This window comes from Mycteria americana, chromosome 1, assembly GCF_035582795.1.
Source record: "Mycteria americana isolate JAX WOST 10 ecotype Jacksonville Zoo and Gardens chromosome 1, USCA_MyAme_1.0, whole genome shotgun sequence".
In the NCBI taxonomy this organism is placed as follows: domain Eukaryota; kingdom Metazoa; phylum Chordata; class Aves; order Ciconiiformes; family Ciconiidae; genus Mycteria; species Mycteria americana.
In genome coordinates, this window is record NC_134365.1 from 202508346 (window position 1) to 202524521 (window position 16176).

Genomic DNA, 16176 nt, shown 5'->3' on the forward strand with positions numbered 1-16176 from the left:
AATGACTAAACTTTTGACCATCCTTCCCTGGACTAGGGTCCTGGTTAAAATCCCCAATGAAGTTGGAAGCCTTTTATATGGTTGTTACTTCCCATACATTATCTTCAAAGTATACTTTTGAAATATGATTGACATGCATAAATATCTGAAAAAATGTAGAATGACTATGCTCAGACTAGAAGAAACTTGCAATATTATGTGGTTCATTTGGATAAAATGGTACATGAATTCCCAATTGAATTTTTGAGGTGACTGTTCTAGAGAAAACCTAAAAGTACTTCAAGTATCTTTTGAACCATTGAGAAAGAAAGCAGATTAGTCTCTTTGCCAGGAGTCTGGATCTTGCTAAAATAGATTCTCATACGGAAAGCTGGATGCAGATGTTGGATGAATTAATTATTGCATAGATTCAATTCAATACTGTATAAAATCTCTCTTTAATTTGATGCTGTGCAAAGATCTCCAAGATACCTCCTTCTGAAAAGCACCATATAAAACTTAATTCTGCTATCTCAATATGTAACAGATGGTAATAACAGTGCCAAAACAGAGAGAAGTATTTCGCAAGGGAACTTTGAATTCATATCAGGCGGTCTTGACATAACTTGTATACACAGGTTAATTCATGTCATTCTGTGAGATAAGTCATTTATCCCATGGGTAACCTTTTAAAAGCCACAGCTGGCATTTTAGAATGCTTCTTGTTCAATATCAAAGCAGTAACAGGAACTTTCAGCCTCTGCTTTGAGAGTAGAGGCTCACTCTTAAGTAAACAGCTGCAACTTTGAAGTTGCCAAAAGAGAATGATTTGCTGGGTTACATAAAGAAGAGATGGGTTAAAAGCACTTTGGATAAGGAGTTGTGTGTGGATTCAGTTTTCCAGAGCCTTTATAGAAACAAAGCAGACTGATAGCTTTCTCTGTCACTTGTATTTTACTTTGTTAGTTGTGTAAATTTTATGATTCTTTAAGAGATTTTTTTTAAAACATTTTAACATTGACACTTAGTTTCTACATATAATGGTGCATCTCTTCAAGGAATAAGGTCTGATTATTTTTTATGTAGTTTTATAATGCAGCCAAGATAAGCTTTGAGAAATCAAACAGTGCAACTTCTGCATCAGCAAGAAATAAAACTGAGATGATGATGATAATTATCAGTCTTCTGTTTTCCTGAGGTTATAGCATTTACTTTTTAAAGCTTTTTCCCCTCGAACAATGGGTTATGGGAAAACCTTTAATGAAAGAGATGATTTTATTTCATCATGAAAAATACTACCTATACTGTGATTTAAGTAATATCTCAGACAACTGAGAAAAATCTCTTTGACTAATGAATAGGGGAAAGCATGGAAGTTCCAGGGTTTAAAATGGTTCTTGGTTTGCTATATATGTGATTTGAAATGCAAATGTACTTCAGCAACTTTCTGACCACTGGGTTTGCAGACCATCTCTGTGAGCCAGAGTCATTCAGTACCTTATATCGCACCTCTAGCAGTGGATGCTCAACAGGCCTGATTTATATACCCTGTGGTGTAAAGAAGCTGTTTTGCTATTGTCCAGCCTGATCTTATCCTATTAATAACAAGTATCAATTTTCATAACTCTTATCCTTGACTTTTTTTACAAACGGTGAATCTTTTGACTTGAGAGCGCTATTGGAAACGGTGGTAAATACACGATTAACTGAATGTGGCATTTTGCTAATGAGTTTGTGAAATGCTGATTTCAAAACAATATGAAGCCATGTTTACTCCTCTGTTTAACTCTTCTGTGTCTAATTTAGTACGAGTCTGTTGTTCATCCATGCAAAATACCGTGAAAGGAAAAAGCCAAAATAATGTGGAAAATTGTGGTGATGGTAAAGTTTAACAAGTATAACACTAACTGGTTGCTTCTAATTTTGTTGAAATAACTAAAGACTGCCAATGGTGTGGCCTCTCGGGAAGAAGAAGAAATAAGTGAACTGCAGGAAGATGACAGAGACCAGTTCTGTGACCAGTTGGCCAGTGTAGGCATGCTGGGGAGAATTGCTGCAGAACACTGTATACCTCTTCTTACAAGGTATAAAAAAAATAGTCGTGAATGCACATCAATAAAGCCATCAAATATTAGAAGCCTGACTTTGCCAAAACAATTTAAAAACAGTGAAGTTATTTTATTGTTATTTGTCCACAGTTTATTAGAAGACCGAGTGACAAGGCTCCATGGTCAGTTGCAAAGACATCAGCAGCAGTTACTTGCCTCACCAGCATCAGGCTCAATTGACAATAAAGTGCTTGATGACCTGTATGAGGATATTCATTGGCTTATTTTAGTCACAGGTTAGTGAACAGCTTTAAATAATACTTGCTCTGGTATTCTTATTGCAGCTGGAACACCTCAGGAAAAAAATAAAATCCCTGTATATCAACTACTCTTAATTGACTATAAATTTTGTCCCTTATGATGCTTTCATCTTACATACGCTACTTGCAAAGTCTTTGTTTTACTTCTATCAGCCTTGAGTAACATGAACATTATCTTTAAAAGATTGATGAGATCTTTACATGAGGTATGTCCTTTGGAAATTCCTGCAACTAATTTTGCTATAGATTTTTTGAGATGTGTTATCAGTCAACCTATTCAAGAAATTAGTCTGTTCATGATATCAGTTGTATTGTCTGGGGGCATGTGACTTTATAAGGGAATCAACATGAGATCAGGGTAACAGTATTACTCAGCAGTGGCAAAGAATCAAGTAAGTTCCAGAATATCTCAGTGCTGATGATCCATGTCCTGGCTTTTTATGTTTCAGGGAACTCGAATTTAGAACCTTTTTGGTTTTGATTTTTAGATGGAACTATCTTACATCTGTTTGCAAAACACAGTACAACTAAGACACTGTCTATACTTTGTTAGGAGAAATGTATACTTTATGAAATATTTTGTGGGATCTTTTTGAACATCTGATGTTTTAGTCGCTCTCAGATGTTGACATGAATATGTTTATCATATTTTTGTATCACTGTGGGATGGAGTTTATAGCTCACAGGTGGTTATGAGATCGGATGTTGAAAACTACTATTTGAAACACCTGATTTGAGATCAGGTGTTGAAAACCGCTAATTATCTGGACACCAGAGTATTGTATAAAAGCCCATGCTTCACCTGATCTGCAGTTACTATGCAAGGAAAACTTTATTATAGCACCTGTGCTTGGTGTCTGAAAGCCTCTGACAGATTAGAAATGTTAGCAGAACAGAAGTGCCAAATGAGATGGAGTCAGTGGGGAAGCTGTAAAATCAAGGCACTTTTTATCACATAACAGAAGGAAAAAAAAGTGACAACAAAATGTTGCTTTTGTTCTGCACCCCCCACCCCCAATTGACTGTAGTACTTTTATATGAAGCAAAGCTTATTTCTCTTTTTTTATTTGTTTTTTAATTTGGTGGTTTCTTTTCCAGTCTTGGTTTCTTGTCACTTTAGGTTCTTCTCTACTGAATGGCTTTAAGGATTCGAAAGTTAACTCTTACTTATTTAAACAGTGTTAGTCAGGGTTTGAACAAACATTTGATTCTGGTGTGACGTGCAGTTAAGCCAGTGGATTCTCTAATTAAAAAGCTGCAAGTTAACCTAGGGTAGAAAGTTGTGATCACTCTCTCTTTTTTTAATGTAAGGCTACCTCTTGGCTAATGATACTCAGGGAGAGACTCCGCTAATACCTCCAGAAGTAATGGAATATTCCATTAAACATTCAGCTGAGGTTGACATCAATACAACACTTCAGATTCTAGGATCTCCGGGAGAAAAGGCCTCTTCCATCCCAGGGTACAACAGAACTGATTCTGTAATTAGGTAAGGGTGTGTCTCATGCTATTATGTTAAATGCTTTTTCAGAGGAAAAAAGTGAGAATGTGAGTGGACTTCTGTGAATTTGAAAAGCAAAAAAGCAATATGTAAACACTGAACATTAGAAATGTCCCTTTTAACTACTATTAAAGTAAGGACAAATAATTTATAAGAATGGTTTTATAACAGACATATTAAGGCAATGCTCTAAAAGAGATTAAGAAAAGACGGAAAAGATTAAGTTGGGGTTTTTTTTAGGGTAAAGAAAGGTGGATAAATACAGATGATATTTCAAGTCGAGGTGATCCAAGGGAGGACTGAGAAGAAAAATGAGAGTAAGGCACCAAAACAGATAAAACTGAGTCAAGATGGGAAGGCTGAAATGACTAGATTGGTGGCCTGATAGTCTTAACAGAGGACATGAGCCAAAGTCTTGGAAATAAACAGAAATGGTTTTTTATCTCTACTGAAAACCCATCTTTGATCTGTTTGTTACAGAAAGTCCTTAAAATGACTTAAATTACTAAAAAGTTGGTAGATCAAAATCTTTAGATAATATACTGTATGCTCTAGAATTCATTCAGCACATGTACAGCTTAAGCAAATGCTTTCCGGAGCATCGTTGAACTTCTACTTTGAACATGAGTTACTGCCTCAGCTTTGCAGTAGCAGCTCAATTGGTCCTCTGTGCGGGAGGAATTGTCACTTATGTACATATACCACTATTAGCCTATAAAAGGAGCAGGAGAGGGGATTTCTGTTCTCTTTTTGCAAGAAGGCTGATGCCCACAAAGGACTCCTCAATTTGAATCCTCACACTTTAGAAGATTGCATTCCACTTTTAATTGACATGGAGATTCTTCACCCAAGATTAGTTGTTTTGTGTACTTAACATTTTCTTCTTCTGGAAGAGGCTAGAAAAATGGATCTTCATTGGCAATGATTTGCCTAATGTTTAGAAGTTTGAATACTGCTCACTGATACAGTTGGCAGCTTCAAGAAGTGGCCAACAAACAGGAGTTCTTGATGCAGAGTCTTAGTGGTGATGGGAATAAAATCAGATCTAAATAAGGAGAGATTTGAGGCTCTCTGGCAGTAGCTCTGAAACGTCTTCAAGAAATAGACCACTGTCAACTTCTAAATTCCTTGTGCACTGTCACATTCTTACCAAATTTAATTAATATACTACAAAAGCTAATATTTAATGTAGTTTTATGGACTGATTGTATTAATGCAGTCACCTGGTGATCTGCTGTTTCAGACTTTCTCTGCGGTAATGCATACTCTTTAGTATGCATCACACTGCAAAAGCTGCACAATTAGGCCCCACTTGGCCACTAAGCTTGACAATGCAAGGAAGGGAGAATCAGTTTTTCAAAAAAGCTTTTAAAGCACTTCAAGTAGTCCGTTTGTCTTCCTTCCCTTGATGTCAGAATGCTTGTGAGGATTCTTTGTTGCAGTAATTTTGATGTCAAAGATAACCACCCTATATTTTAATGTGTATTCCGACTTTGGAGGATATTTGCCAGTCTGTCCTGTCTCTCCTTGCATTTAAAGAAACAATAAATTCAGGTGCTTTTTGCTTCATTAGAGATGAACTACATCCTGTTATCCTGTTCCTTCTGTCATATTTCATGAAAAATAAATGTGTTTGGTGGTCCCATTGCTTCTCCAAAAACCACCCTCAGCATCCTCAATGTATTTTAAATCTGCAGGTTGTTATCTGCTATTTTAAGAGTGTCAGAAGTAGAATCTAGAGCAATAAGAGCAAATCTCACGCACCTCCTGAGCCCCCAGATGGGCAAAGATATTGTATGGTTCCTCAAGCGTTGGGCAAAGACTTACCTCCTGGTAGATGAAAAGCTGTATGATCAGGTAAGGATATAACTTTTATGAATTAATTGGTGAGTATTAGCAATAATAATATCCTGTGAATGCAGATGTCAGTGTAGCTATTTTAAAGTGCAGTGATAAAGCATTTTTAATGTTAAATGGGTTGTGGTTTATTTTGGAATTTGTTTGAAAGTTGATGTGTTCTTCAGGTTTTTTTAATTAGAAATGTAAGTTGTTAGAGGACCGTTCTTGCACATTTTGGGTGCAAATGTGATTTTTTTTTTCTTTTTTTTTTTTTTTTTTGGTGGCCATTGCCATAGCAGAATAGCATAGCGTGTTCTCAAGCTGCATAGTGGGTGAAACTCACTGACAATTTTATAAGCTACTTTCTACCCTCCATCAGATCTTACAGTTAATCTCAGTGGTTGCCCTTGATGGATGATTTAGTGAGTAACCTGGTCATGATTCTGAATTAAATATTTAACACAATCACAAGGTAGTATACATTAGCTAATGTCATGCTGCTTTCTCTCCTCTCCCCATTCTCATATGTTCTTATTGTATATATCATGATTTCAATGGTGCGTTCTTTGTAAAGGGCAACTTCTTGTCATGTTTGGACAGCACTAATCATGATTAGACCTTGATCCTGATTTTGCTTATGGAACTAACTGTAATCCAGCCAGCTGATGGAGGCCACTCATCCTGAGGAGGTCCTATTGGCTGTAACTTTTGAGAAGGAAGCCTCCTCCTCATCCCCTTTATTTCCACTACTGAAGCAACTAAGAATACTAACGCTTCAGGAGGCCCCTCCCTTAACAAAAATAGGTATACCAAAGACTTGTAAATACTTGGAATCGTATTATTCAGCTTGTACTTACAGCAGAGCTAAGAATTTGTAAAGGTACCAGTTGGGGAAGAATTGGAGAGCATGTAAGAAGGAGATCCACATGAGAAACAATGTGAAGAGAGAGTAGGAAATGCACGTGTTTAGTTTGTGTTGACATGTGAAAGTGATTGAAACCTCTATTTAAAACTTACGCTCAGTCACATATATATTATGAGTTTTAAAGTTAGAAATGTTAGTGGTGTGCTGACAGGAAGCCCCTGCACAATTATTACAAAATCCTTGGATTTCACTCTTGAGAAGCTTTTTTTAAAGATAGGAGAACAGGCAATTTCAAGGAAGCATATTTTAATATGCCAGGACCAGAACGTGACATCTTTCCTAAAAGATGTATAGAATGAAGGAAGAATCTGCAGAAAGCAGATGCAGAAAAATTGCAGTGAAAATAAGTTTTTACAAGATTCGATCTAGATCAACAGCTAAGTTTATTTCTAATAATTTTTATCACTGAATTTTGAAGAATTTCATCATAAATTCATGGAAACACTTTTGGGAGATGATTTTGGGATCTTTCTTTTAATTTTTAAATCTTTTGAACTTTCTTTGGCATTAAAAGCTAGAAATATTCAAACCTGGTTTTGTAATGAGGTTGAAACTTTTCTTTGTTTTGGGTGTTGTGCTTAAAATTGCAAGATAAATTTGGCAAAGATTTTTGTATTACAGGTATTCTTTGCCTTTGTCTATGTAACATTTGTGTATTTTAAGCAGGGAAGAAGTGACAGCCTGAAAAGAATTTGCTGACAATTATTACCATACACTTTGGGGTTCTGGCTTCTGTAAAACTCACTCATTTTAATGCTTTTCTTATAGATAAGTCTGCCATTTAGTACAGCATTTGGTGCTGATACAGAGGGTTCCCAGTGGATTGTGGGTTACCTTTTAGAAAAAGTGATCAGTAACCTGGCAGTGTGGAGTTCAGAGCAGGACCTTGCAAATGATACTGTACAACTGCTAGTAACATTAGTGGAAAGGAGAGAGCGGTAAGTTGCTATACCTCTGGAAGTCAAAACATTTCTTTTGCTTCCTTTAAATTTTTTTGGCCGAAGTAATCCAGATATACAGCACTTCATGTTTCTGTAAGTCAAATTACTTTAGTAACATACTATAAATGGAAAAAAAATGTCTGACAAAGTGAGGAGTGAGACCTAGATTTGACAAAACATAATCTAATTTTTTATTATTGTTTAGAAGTGCACTCTCCTTCCCCTACCTTTGTGCCTCACTCTTAAACAGTGAGAAAGGAAAACTCTCCTGGTCTCCACTCTTATTGCAAGGATTTTTGTGTTGTTTATTTTTGTTGAACAAGTTCTTCCAGATTAAGAGTTCAGATACTGGCTAAGTCAGTAAAAAATGTGTTTTGTGAACATATTAAAAAAAATTGTAAAAAATCCAGGATTTGGTGGATTCAGACAAATTTCAAAGTGTTCTTTGGTATTACAAACTGCGAAGCAGGAAATTCTTGAATGTTTTACTTTTGTGAATTGACATGCAATTATACATGCAATCACGCATTAACAGTCTGCTGAAAGACTGTTCTGAAGTTTAAGGAGTTAAACGCTTCAGGAATTTTCTTTTTTTAAAAAAATTAAAACCCACAGGAGCTAGTTTTGGAATAAACTGCTTATTTTATCATGACATAATGAGACTAAGCTTTTAATCCATGCAATATGTCCATTAACTCTGTGTGTGTATGTGTGTAAAACTAAAGCGCTTCCCTGCTTTTCTCCCATATGAATTGAACTATTTTCAGAGTATATACTTTAGAAATCTTAGAGGCGAGGCCTTAATAAGATGAAAGTCAAAAGGCGATTTAGCCCTAGAATAAAGGAATTAAAAAAAAAAAATCTTCTGACAACTGCTAGCAACCTGATGCGCTCTGTTCATACAATTTTGTAAAGTCTTTTCTTTAATTAAACTGTTTTTTCCCTCTTCTAGGGCAAACTTAGTTATTCAATGTGAAAACTGGTGGAATTTAGCTAAACAATTTGCAAGGCGAAGCCCTCCTCTTCACTATTTGTCCAGCTCTGTGCAGAGAACACTAATGAAAGCTTTAGTTTTAGGAGGTTTTGCTCATATGGATACGGAAACAAAGCAACAATACTGGACAGAGGTAAGCTATTTTGATGCTTGTGTTATCTTCATTTTAGCAAATAGTCCAAATAGTTTAGGGAATTTTATCGTGACAGAACTTGTACAGAATCTTTCGATTTTGAACATCTAATATTGATAATTTTTAAAATTATTCTCTCTTTGAAGGTCAATAGTTGTATGGCACCCAGGAGCTGCCAAAAATTATATCTAAAACATCATAGCCTAAACAGAAACAACTAATAATTACCTGGAGGATTCGTGAAACAGCCAGTATAGCAGTACACTTGAAAGAGACTACTATAAAAAGTTAAGAATTTCCCTTGGAACTGTGTGACTTCTTCCTTTTATTTTAATTCGGTGGTGTTATGAATTATTCAGTTATTCACTTAATGATAATGACAGTAAGTAAAAAGCTAACGTGTAACATAACGAAGAGCCTTGACCAGCTTTTTGTGCCCTGGCTCCATTGAAGTTCAGATATTTAATACCAGAAGGATTGGTGCTAGAAAGTAGCTGAAATGTGATCAGTGAGCACCGCAGGAGTTTGTAAAGCATTGGCCTTCTGAAAGACACTTGCTTTTATTAGCAAAGCTATGAAATTAGTGATTAAAGGTAAGACTGTAATGCACTGGAAGTAATTGGGAAAAACATTTAACTATTTTTATGGAAGTTTCTAAACTGGTTCCACACAGCTAATTACAAAAGAGATTGCACTATTGAGAATCATAATATGACAAAGATAATTGTGAACATGAATCTTAATTAATGCTTTCATTGATGAATTGTAACAATTTTTTCCCCTAATACTGAATTTGGAAGAGAATGACTTACTGTGAGCCAGAGAAAGTCTTTGTCATTTGTTTAAAGATTACAAAATAACATAAAATATTTATGGAGGTGCTCATTTTGAAATCAGCCTGTAGGTGATGAGGGATGAGAATCACTAATCACTACCACTTCAGCTTACAATAATGTGACAGATAGTAAAGTAATTGAGCCGGTGGAAACTGGAAGTGATTGACTCTTGTACTGCCGTGCCAAAAGCAAACCAGCCCATGAGTTTGCTAAATTACTTATACCTTGCATCTCATGTAATAATATGCTTATCTTATTGTGACTTTTCTAAAAAATTTTAAGGTTCTTCAGCCACTTCAGCAGCGATTCTTGAATGTGATAAACCAAGAAAACTTTCAGCAGATCTGTCAGGAGGAGGAAGTGAAACAGGAAATCACTGCTACATTAGAAGCACTCTGTGGCATTGCTGAGGCTACCCAGATTGATAACGTAGCAATTCTCTTCAATTTCCTAATGGACTTCCTTAATAATTGCATTGGATTGATGGAAGTATACAAAAACACACCAGAGACTGTTAATCTCATAATAGAAGTCTTTGTTGAAGTTGCACATAAACAAATTTGCTATCTTGGAGAGGTAAATACAACCAAAAGGGGAAAGAGGGGAAGAGTATGTCTGTGTGCGTGCGCATACGTGTGTATACAGTGCTATCCTTTAAACAAAATGAAGGATAATGATTTTTAGACTCTATAGAAAAATAAATGCTATGTGGTCACATCTATCAGAGGAATTCCTTTGTTTAAAAACATATGCTTGCAAAAATTAAAAGCAAGACATCTAGACTGTTCTTATACCAATAACCTTAACCATAATTCATCACTAATCTAACTCTCTGCATGGGTGGCAAAAGAGTGCAGACCATGTTGAGTACATTTTTTAACCATATCAAACTTCTCTGAAGGCTTGTCTAGGAGAACTGTAGCACTGTTATGTGATAAATGCATACCACAGAGACACTGCCTTGGTCCTAAACAAGGCATAATGGATACCAAGATAGCACCTGGTAAAACTAGTCAGTGCAGTACGCTTACATCTTTGCACTGTTGGCTAATTTTGGTTTTGCATCTAGAAGGGATCCTGCCTATTCCAAACTGGGTATGCACAAACAGTGTATTACGGCTCCAAACTTCACCTGAAGTGAGTCCCCAAGGGATTTTGTTGGCAATCTAGTTTGTGAGATTAGTGAGATGTGTCAGCCTGTCCCAAGCCACTCTTCACAAAAAAAAAGATAAGATGGGGGAATCGATAAAAGTAATGTTCTGCTGTTTCAATGGGTGGCACATCAATATATGGCTGTAAGTGTTCTTGTTGTTTAAGGTGGCTGTTTCCTTGATGATTTTCTGCGCAGTTGTTACAAAAAGTGGTTATATAACTGAAATTAAAATCTTGAGGTATCATCAACCAAGTAATGCCATTGTAAAACAAAGTGTGTCACTTTTAGCATATGGAACTTTTCTTATTATCTAACATTGTTTTATAGGCCAAAGCCATGAACTTGTATGAGGCCTGCCTAACTCTGCTCCAGGTGTATTCCAAGAATAATCTAGGTCGACAGCGGATAGATGTTACAGCAGAAGAAGACCAGTACCAGGATCTCCTTCTTATTATGGAGCTTCTCACTAATCTTCTATCAAAAGAATTCATAGATTTCAGTGATACAGGTATGAAGGAATTGGTAATTGCTGAACCATAACTTGTGTTCTAAACTGTAAAAACCATTGTGGGGCATGTGTTCAATCCAGATAAAGTGAAAGCTGAAGTTTAGGCTTGATTAGATCAGGATGTGGAAGTTACTATTTAATGTGCTGGTAGCAAAGGAAGGACTTGTCACAGTATTCTAGCATCTGAAATTGTTATTGCTCTCATAAAATGAATAGGGCATGTATGAAATAGCTTGAAATCTGAATGTTGCAAGTCTGAACATGTAGTAGCAGCAGTTTTATAACAAAAAACCCATAGAGAAATCAGAATGGTAAATTACCACAAGAGGGCAGATGGATTATCTTCTTAGTGCAAGATCCAACTTTTGTGAAATGCTGAGCTCATTAAAATTCCATCATGTTTGAGGGTTTTCTATATTCCTCATTCACAGAACATGCTTTATGGTATGTGGGTGTAGTTAAGGGTTCTTTTTTGTATCCCAGCCTGTTACTTTCTTCCATATATTTGCCACTTAAAATTGCAGTAGTCCTGAATATCATCTGCCAGTTCTAGCTTAGCTGTGCTGCATTGCTTTTCAGTAAGTTGAAACACATTTGCATGATTCGGATCTTACCATGTCCTATACAGTTTGCACAGAAAACGTGCTCAGTAACAAAACAAATCTGCCTAGGTTGTTTTGATGTTGTTTATTGCTTTTCTGAGGTACATCTTGAAAGAGGGAACCTTGTACTCCAAAATTCAGTGCATCAGTCTAGTTTTTTGTCATGCATGCACAACACAAATACAGAACCAGATTTAGACTTTGTCCACTGAATGGACAACTCAACGCCATGTAACATACTGTCTTTGAGGTCAGACATTGGAAGTTAGTTGCATGGAAAACACTGTAAAATACTTACCATGAAACAAGAACTGTGAATACTACCTAAATATAATGCCCAGAGATCAAATGTATTGAAAGTTGTCTGCATACTGTTGCTGACTCAATGCAGGAATTATAAAAGTAAGGTCACTGCCAGTTGATGGGAAATGTAGGTCTTACCTGTAACTGGAGAAAACTTGGCAATGTCTAAACTACAGAATTTTCTGCATTAACTCTCCCATTTTTTTTTTCCTCCTTGTGTTTATTATATATATATATAAACATATGTAAGTGTATTATATATATAAAGTATAAAAATGCAGTAATATTTTGTTCACTATCTGTTTATGTGTGCAGGCATGAAGCAGCTATCACCAGAAACAAATGCAATGTTCTGTAATGAAAGGGAGCCCTCAGAGTATCTGAAGTGTTCAGTTTTAGCATGCCATCTGGTACACTTGATTATGAAATGCTTAGTCCTAATGAATATAAATATAGAGTGATGTAGCAGCCTCCACTCACTAAGTTTCTATTTTAATACACTGCCTCATGTTTTTGTTTGGGGAGAGGGGAATAGTCCTATTTTTAAAAATGTCTTTATAATAAAGAAATGGAACACTTCCTTCGATATGTTTAATCCTCCCTTTATACAAAACATTTTTTGTCTTTTCTACAGATGAAGTATTTAGAGGACATGAGCCTGGGCAAGCTACAAATAGGTCTGTATCAGCAGCAGATGTTGTCTTATATGGGGTTAATCTAGTTCTGCCTCTAATGTCCCAGGATCTGCTGAAGGTAAGTCTATTTTTACACATAGTTGCTAGAATATGGAAGCTTTATAGTAATGAATTCCCAGAATTCATTCCTATATGCATTCCACCTCCATAAGTTGAGTTTCTAGGCTTTTAAAAATGCAAATAACTGTTCCGTAGTTCGCGATACTGTTTCAAAAGAAATATTGTAAGCTGAGAAAAGGTATATTTGAAGGGCCTAAACAAAACCTTTTTCTTCTGAAAGCGAGTCTGTGCAGGTCAACAATTAGCCGAACCTGAAATGTGGCTTGTGGAATCCTTTTTCTGATAGTGTCAGAAATGTGATAGGAAACATAAACAGTGATATTAGTTAAAAAAAAAAAAAAAAAAATCTGGGAGTAAGTAGTAACTCTTTAATTATTTTCACAATACAGCTGGCTTTCATATAGACATCAGCAGCTTGTCAGTAGAACAGTAAAATATGAAACAATGGAATGGCAGTTTCATTGGGTTGCACTGTGTTAATGTTTTACTTTGAATCAGGGGAACGCTTGAAGCATATCTCAGTTGTCCCCTCTTAGCATGCCTTCTCATCTGGTAGCGCTTGCTGAGCATGAGAGCTGCATCCATTTTAGATGAAACTGAGTCAAAGGGTGTACCCTAGGAGCTCCTCTATTGTGTCCCAGGCTTACCCCACAGGACTAGACTTGCTCATGTCTGAAGTAAAACTCCTTGAATTTGTACAGACCAGATACCAGACTCCCACCATCAGCTGTTTAGCTATTTTTTTATTGTACCACAGTGTTTGCTAATAAAGTTGTAGCCATTCTAAGGACTCTGAAGTTGTCTACTATAATTCTTTTCTTCAGTGGAAAGCATCGGTCCTGTTTCTTTGTACAGATGGAAATTATGTCAGAATAAAGTTATGTGATTGATTCTAAAATTACCATGTTTTTCTTTTCACAGTTTCCATCCCTGTGTAATCAATATTACAAATTAATCACTTTCATCTGTGAGATATTCCCTGAGAAAATTCCACAACTTCCAGAGGACCTCTTTAAGAGCCTAATGTACTCACTGGAGTTAGGGATGTCATCGTATCCTTTATAGAGCTTGGGAGTGTTTAAAAATCTGAGTTGCTTTTAGAAGGACCTGTTAAAAATCTGATTTTATTTTTCTTTGCATTTTTTTCCTTTTCTGCCAATCTCTGTATCTATAATTATACATCCTTAATCACTCTTACTCTCTGGTGATTGAGAGTTTCACTGTAGTGTCTATTGAGATTCTAGTATTAGCTGAATTTCCTCTGACTCATGTTGCTTGAATGCAGCCTTTAAGTGGTTTAGTATGTAAGTTTTTTCTGGCAGCCATTCCTGCCTCCTCCATTACTTCACTTCAGAGTGTGTAACTTCATAAGCCTTCAGCTGGTATCCCAAAGCCATTCCTGAATTAGTTTCTCAGCTGGTAATACAAAACACTGCTGCTGTTCTACTGGGCTGGCTCCAGAGCATTTCCTGTCAGGGTGCCAATGGGCTCTCCCTCTCTTAATGGAGTACCATTTTCAGTAATCTGTGGCACGTGTCAGAAACAGATGAGCTTGACCATAAGGGACTCTTTCTGAAAATGTTATGTCAGAGAGGGTTATGTTACCTTAGGGCGTGTAGCTAATAAAACGCAACAAAGTTGGAATTCTTTTTTTCCCTTTTTCTATTTTTTTAATTTAATTTTTTTATTAACAGCTGTATATTAAAAAGAAATCTTGAAACATACAAGCATTTGAAATATTTTCTAGTGACACCACTGGGAAGTTTTACCACAATTTAATTGAAATCTGACTTTGATTCTTTAATGCCCATTACCAGAATGAGTTCAGAAGTTTGCCAGCTCTGTCTGGAGGCTGTAACACCATTGGCAGAACAGTGTGCAAAAGCACAAGAAACAGATTCAACCCTTTTTCTAGCAACAAGGCACTTTCTTAAGGTAAGGCACCTGTGTTTCGTGTTACTTTGGTTTTTTGCATACAGGTAGCATCAAGAGGCCAAACAGTGATCATATCTGACTGGGTTAATCAGGATCACACATATAGCAAGAAACAGCCTGTTACCTAAAAAACTGGCAGTTTAAGAAGAAAGAGAGCATGAAGGACTGGAGACACTGGACTAGAATACAAAGGAGGATGGAGGCGTAGAGGGAGAAAATTACTTATTGCCAATCAAAAAAAAAGACATGAGCCTCTCAGAATGCAATTTATATTTATCCATGCTCTGCACACGAGCTGTAGAATGAACCTGATTGACAATTTTAGCAGTTATGTTTACTGTGGAATAGAAAACTTCCAGAATTGTGTGAACTGGAGGCTGGTAGAATACTAAAACAGCGCTGTCATTTATTCAATATATCCAATGAATTATGCGTTTTCTTAATCCAGTATCATATTTAGTACTTTCCTTTTAGGACCATCCACTCTATCTCATCGAATTTGAGTGACATGGTAGCAACCAGGTTCCTGCTAACTGGGAACAAAGTAATTGGGGAACTTGTGTGCTTCTGATTTTGTAAAGATTTCGGTTTTCCTTAAGACATCTTTTCTTACCAAACTGAGATTCAAACTTCTGGGGATTGCTCATTAAAAGCATGCATCAGCCAAGCTGAGAAACACCTTAAATAATTTTATTTGTTGTCTTCTAAGTTACCATGGCTTTCTGCCTTTTCTCTAAATTTCCACTTAAAATTATAATACCGTTCTTACTCATCTGTTCCCTGTTTGGCTTTCTGTGAGCTGTAGGAGTCTCCTCCTTCCTCAAAACTTGAGGAAGAAATTCTGTATTTTATTCTGGAAGAGCAAAGGCTTTTTTCATTATTTCTCTGGCATATCTGCAGCTCTTGAAGAAAAATAAAGAGATGCCATTTCTCTCTGAAGAACACATATAAATCGACAACAGGTTTCCATGCTTTGAGATGCGAATTTGTGCTGTTAAGCCAAGACTTGACTTCTAAAAGAACTTGGCTTTCCAATTACTGATACCTAAATCTAAAAACAAACAAACAAAAAAAAAAAAAACCCAAAAACCCCAAACAAACAACGAACCTTGGATGTTTTAAAATACATGTTCATTATTATTTTCATTATTATTAACAGAAGTGAAGATGAGGTTCAGCAGCAAATGTTGGTAAAGTAGAAAGTTAAGTTTACACTTCCATAACTACTTCTGTTTTGTGATTTCAGATGGTCTTTGATATGCTGGTACTTCAGAAGCACAATACAGAAATGACAACTGCAGCAGGTGAAGCATTCTACACGTTAGTGTGTTTGCATCAGGTATGGCATTTAGACACTTACATCCTGAAAACCAGTCATTTGTTAAAGGAGAGTGGTTAGTTCCT

General features: G+C 36.2%; 1 protein-coding gene across 2 annotated transcripts in view; it reads left to right on the forward strand.

The window, feature by feature from the left end:
• Positions 1-16176, forward strand: part of XPO4 (exportin 4) — an 85678-nt gene that overhangs the window by 60356 nt on the left and 9146 nt on the right. For both annotated transcript variants that reach the window (XM_075490930.1, XM_075490931.1), the window contains exons 11-22: positions 1921-2063; positions 2178-2323; positions 3659-3836; positions 5546-5705; positions 7381-7550; positions 8506-8680; positions 9799-10092; positions 10997-11177; positions 12717-12835; positions 13759-13889; positions 14655-14772; positions 16019-16111. In XM_075490930.1, the coding sequence (XP_075347045.1) occupies positions 1921-2063; positions 2178-2323; positions 3659-3836; positions 5546-5705; positions 7381-7550; positions 8506-8680; positions 9799-10092; positions 10997-11177; positions 12717-12835; positions 13759-13889; positions 14655-14772; positions 16019-16111 (1908 nt within the window). The remainder of the gene's footprint in view (positions 1-1920; positions 2064-2177; positions 2324-3658; positions 3837-5545; positions 5706-7380; positions 7551-8505; positions 8681-9798; positions 10093-10996; positions 11178-12716; positions 12836-13758; positions 13890-14654; positions 14773-16018; positions 16112-16176) is intronic.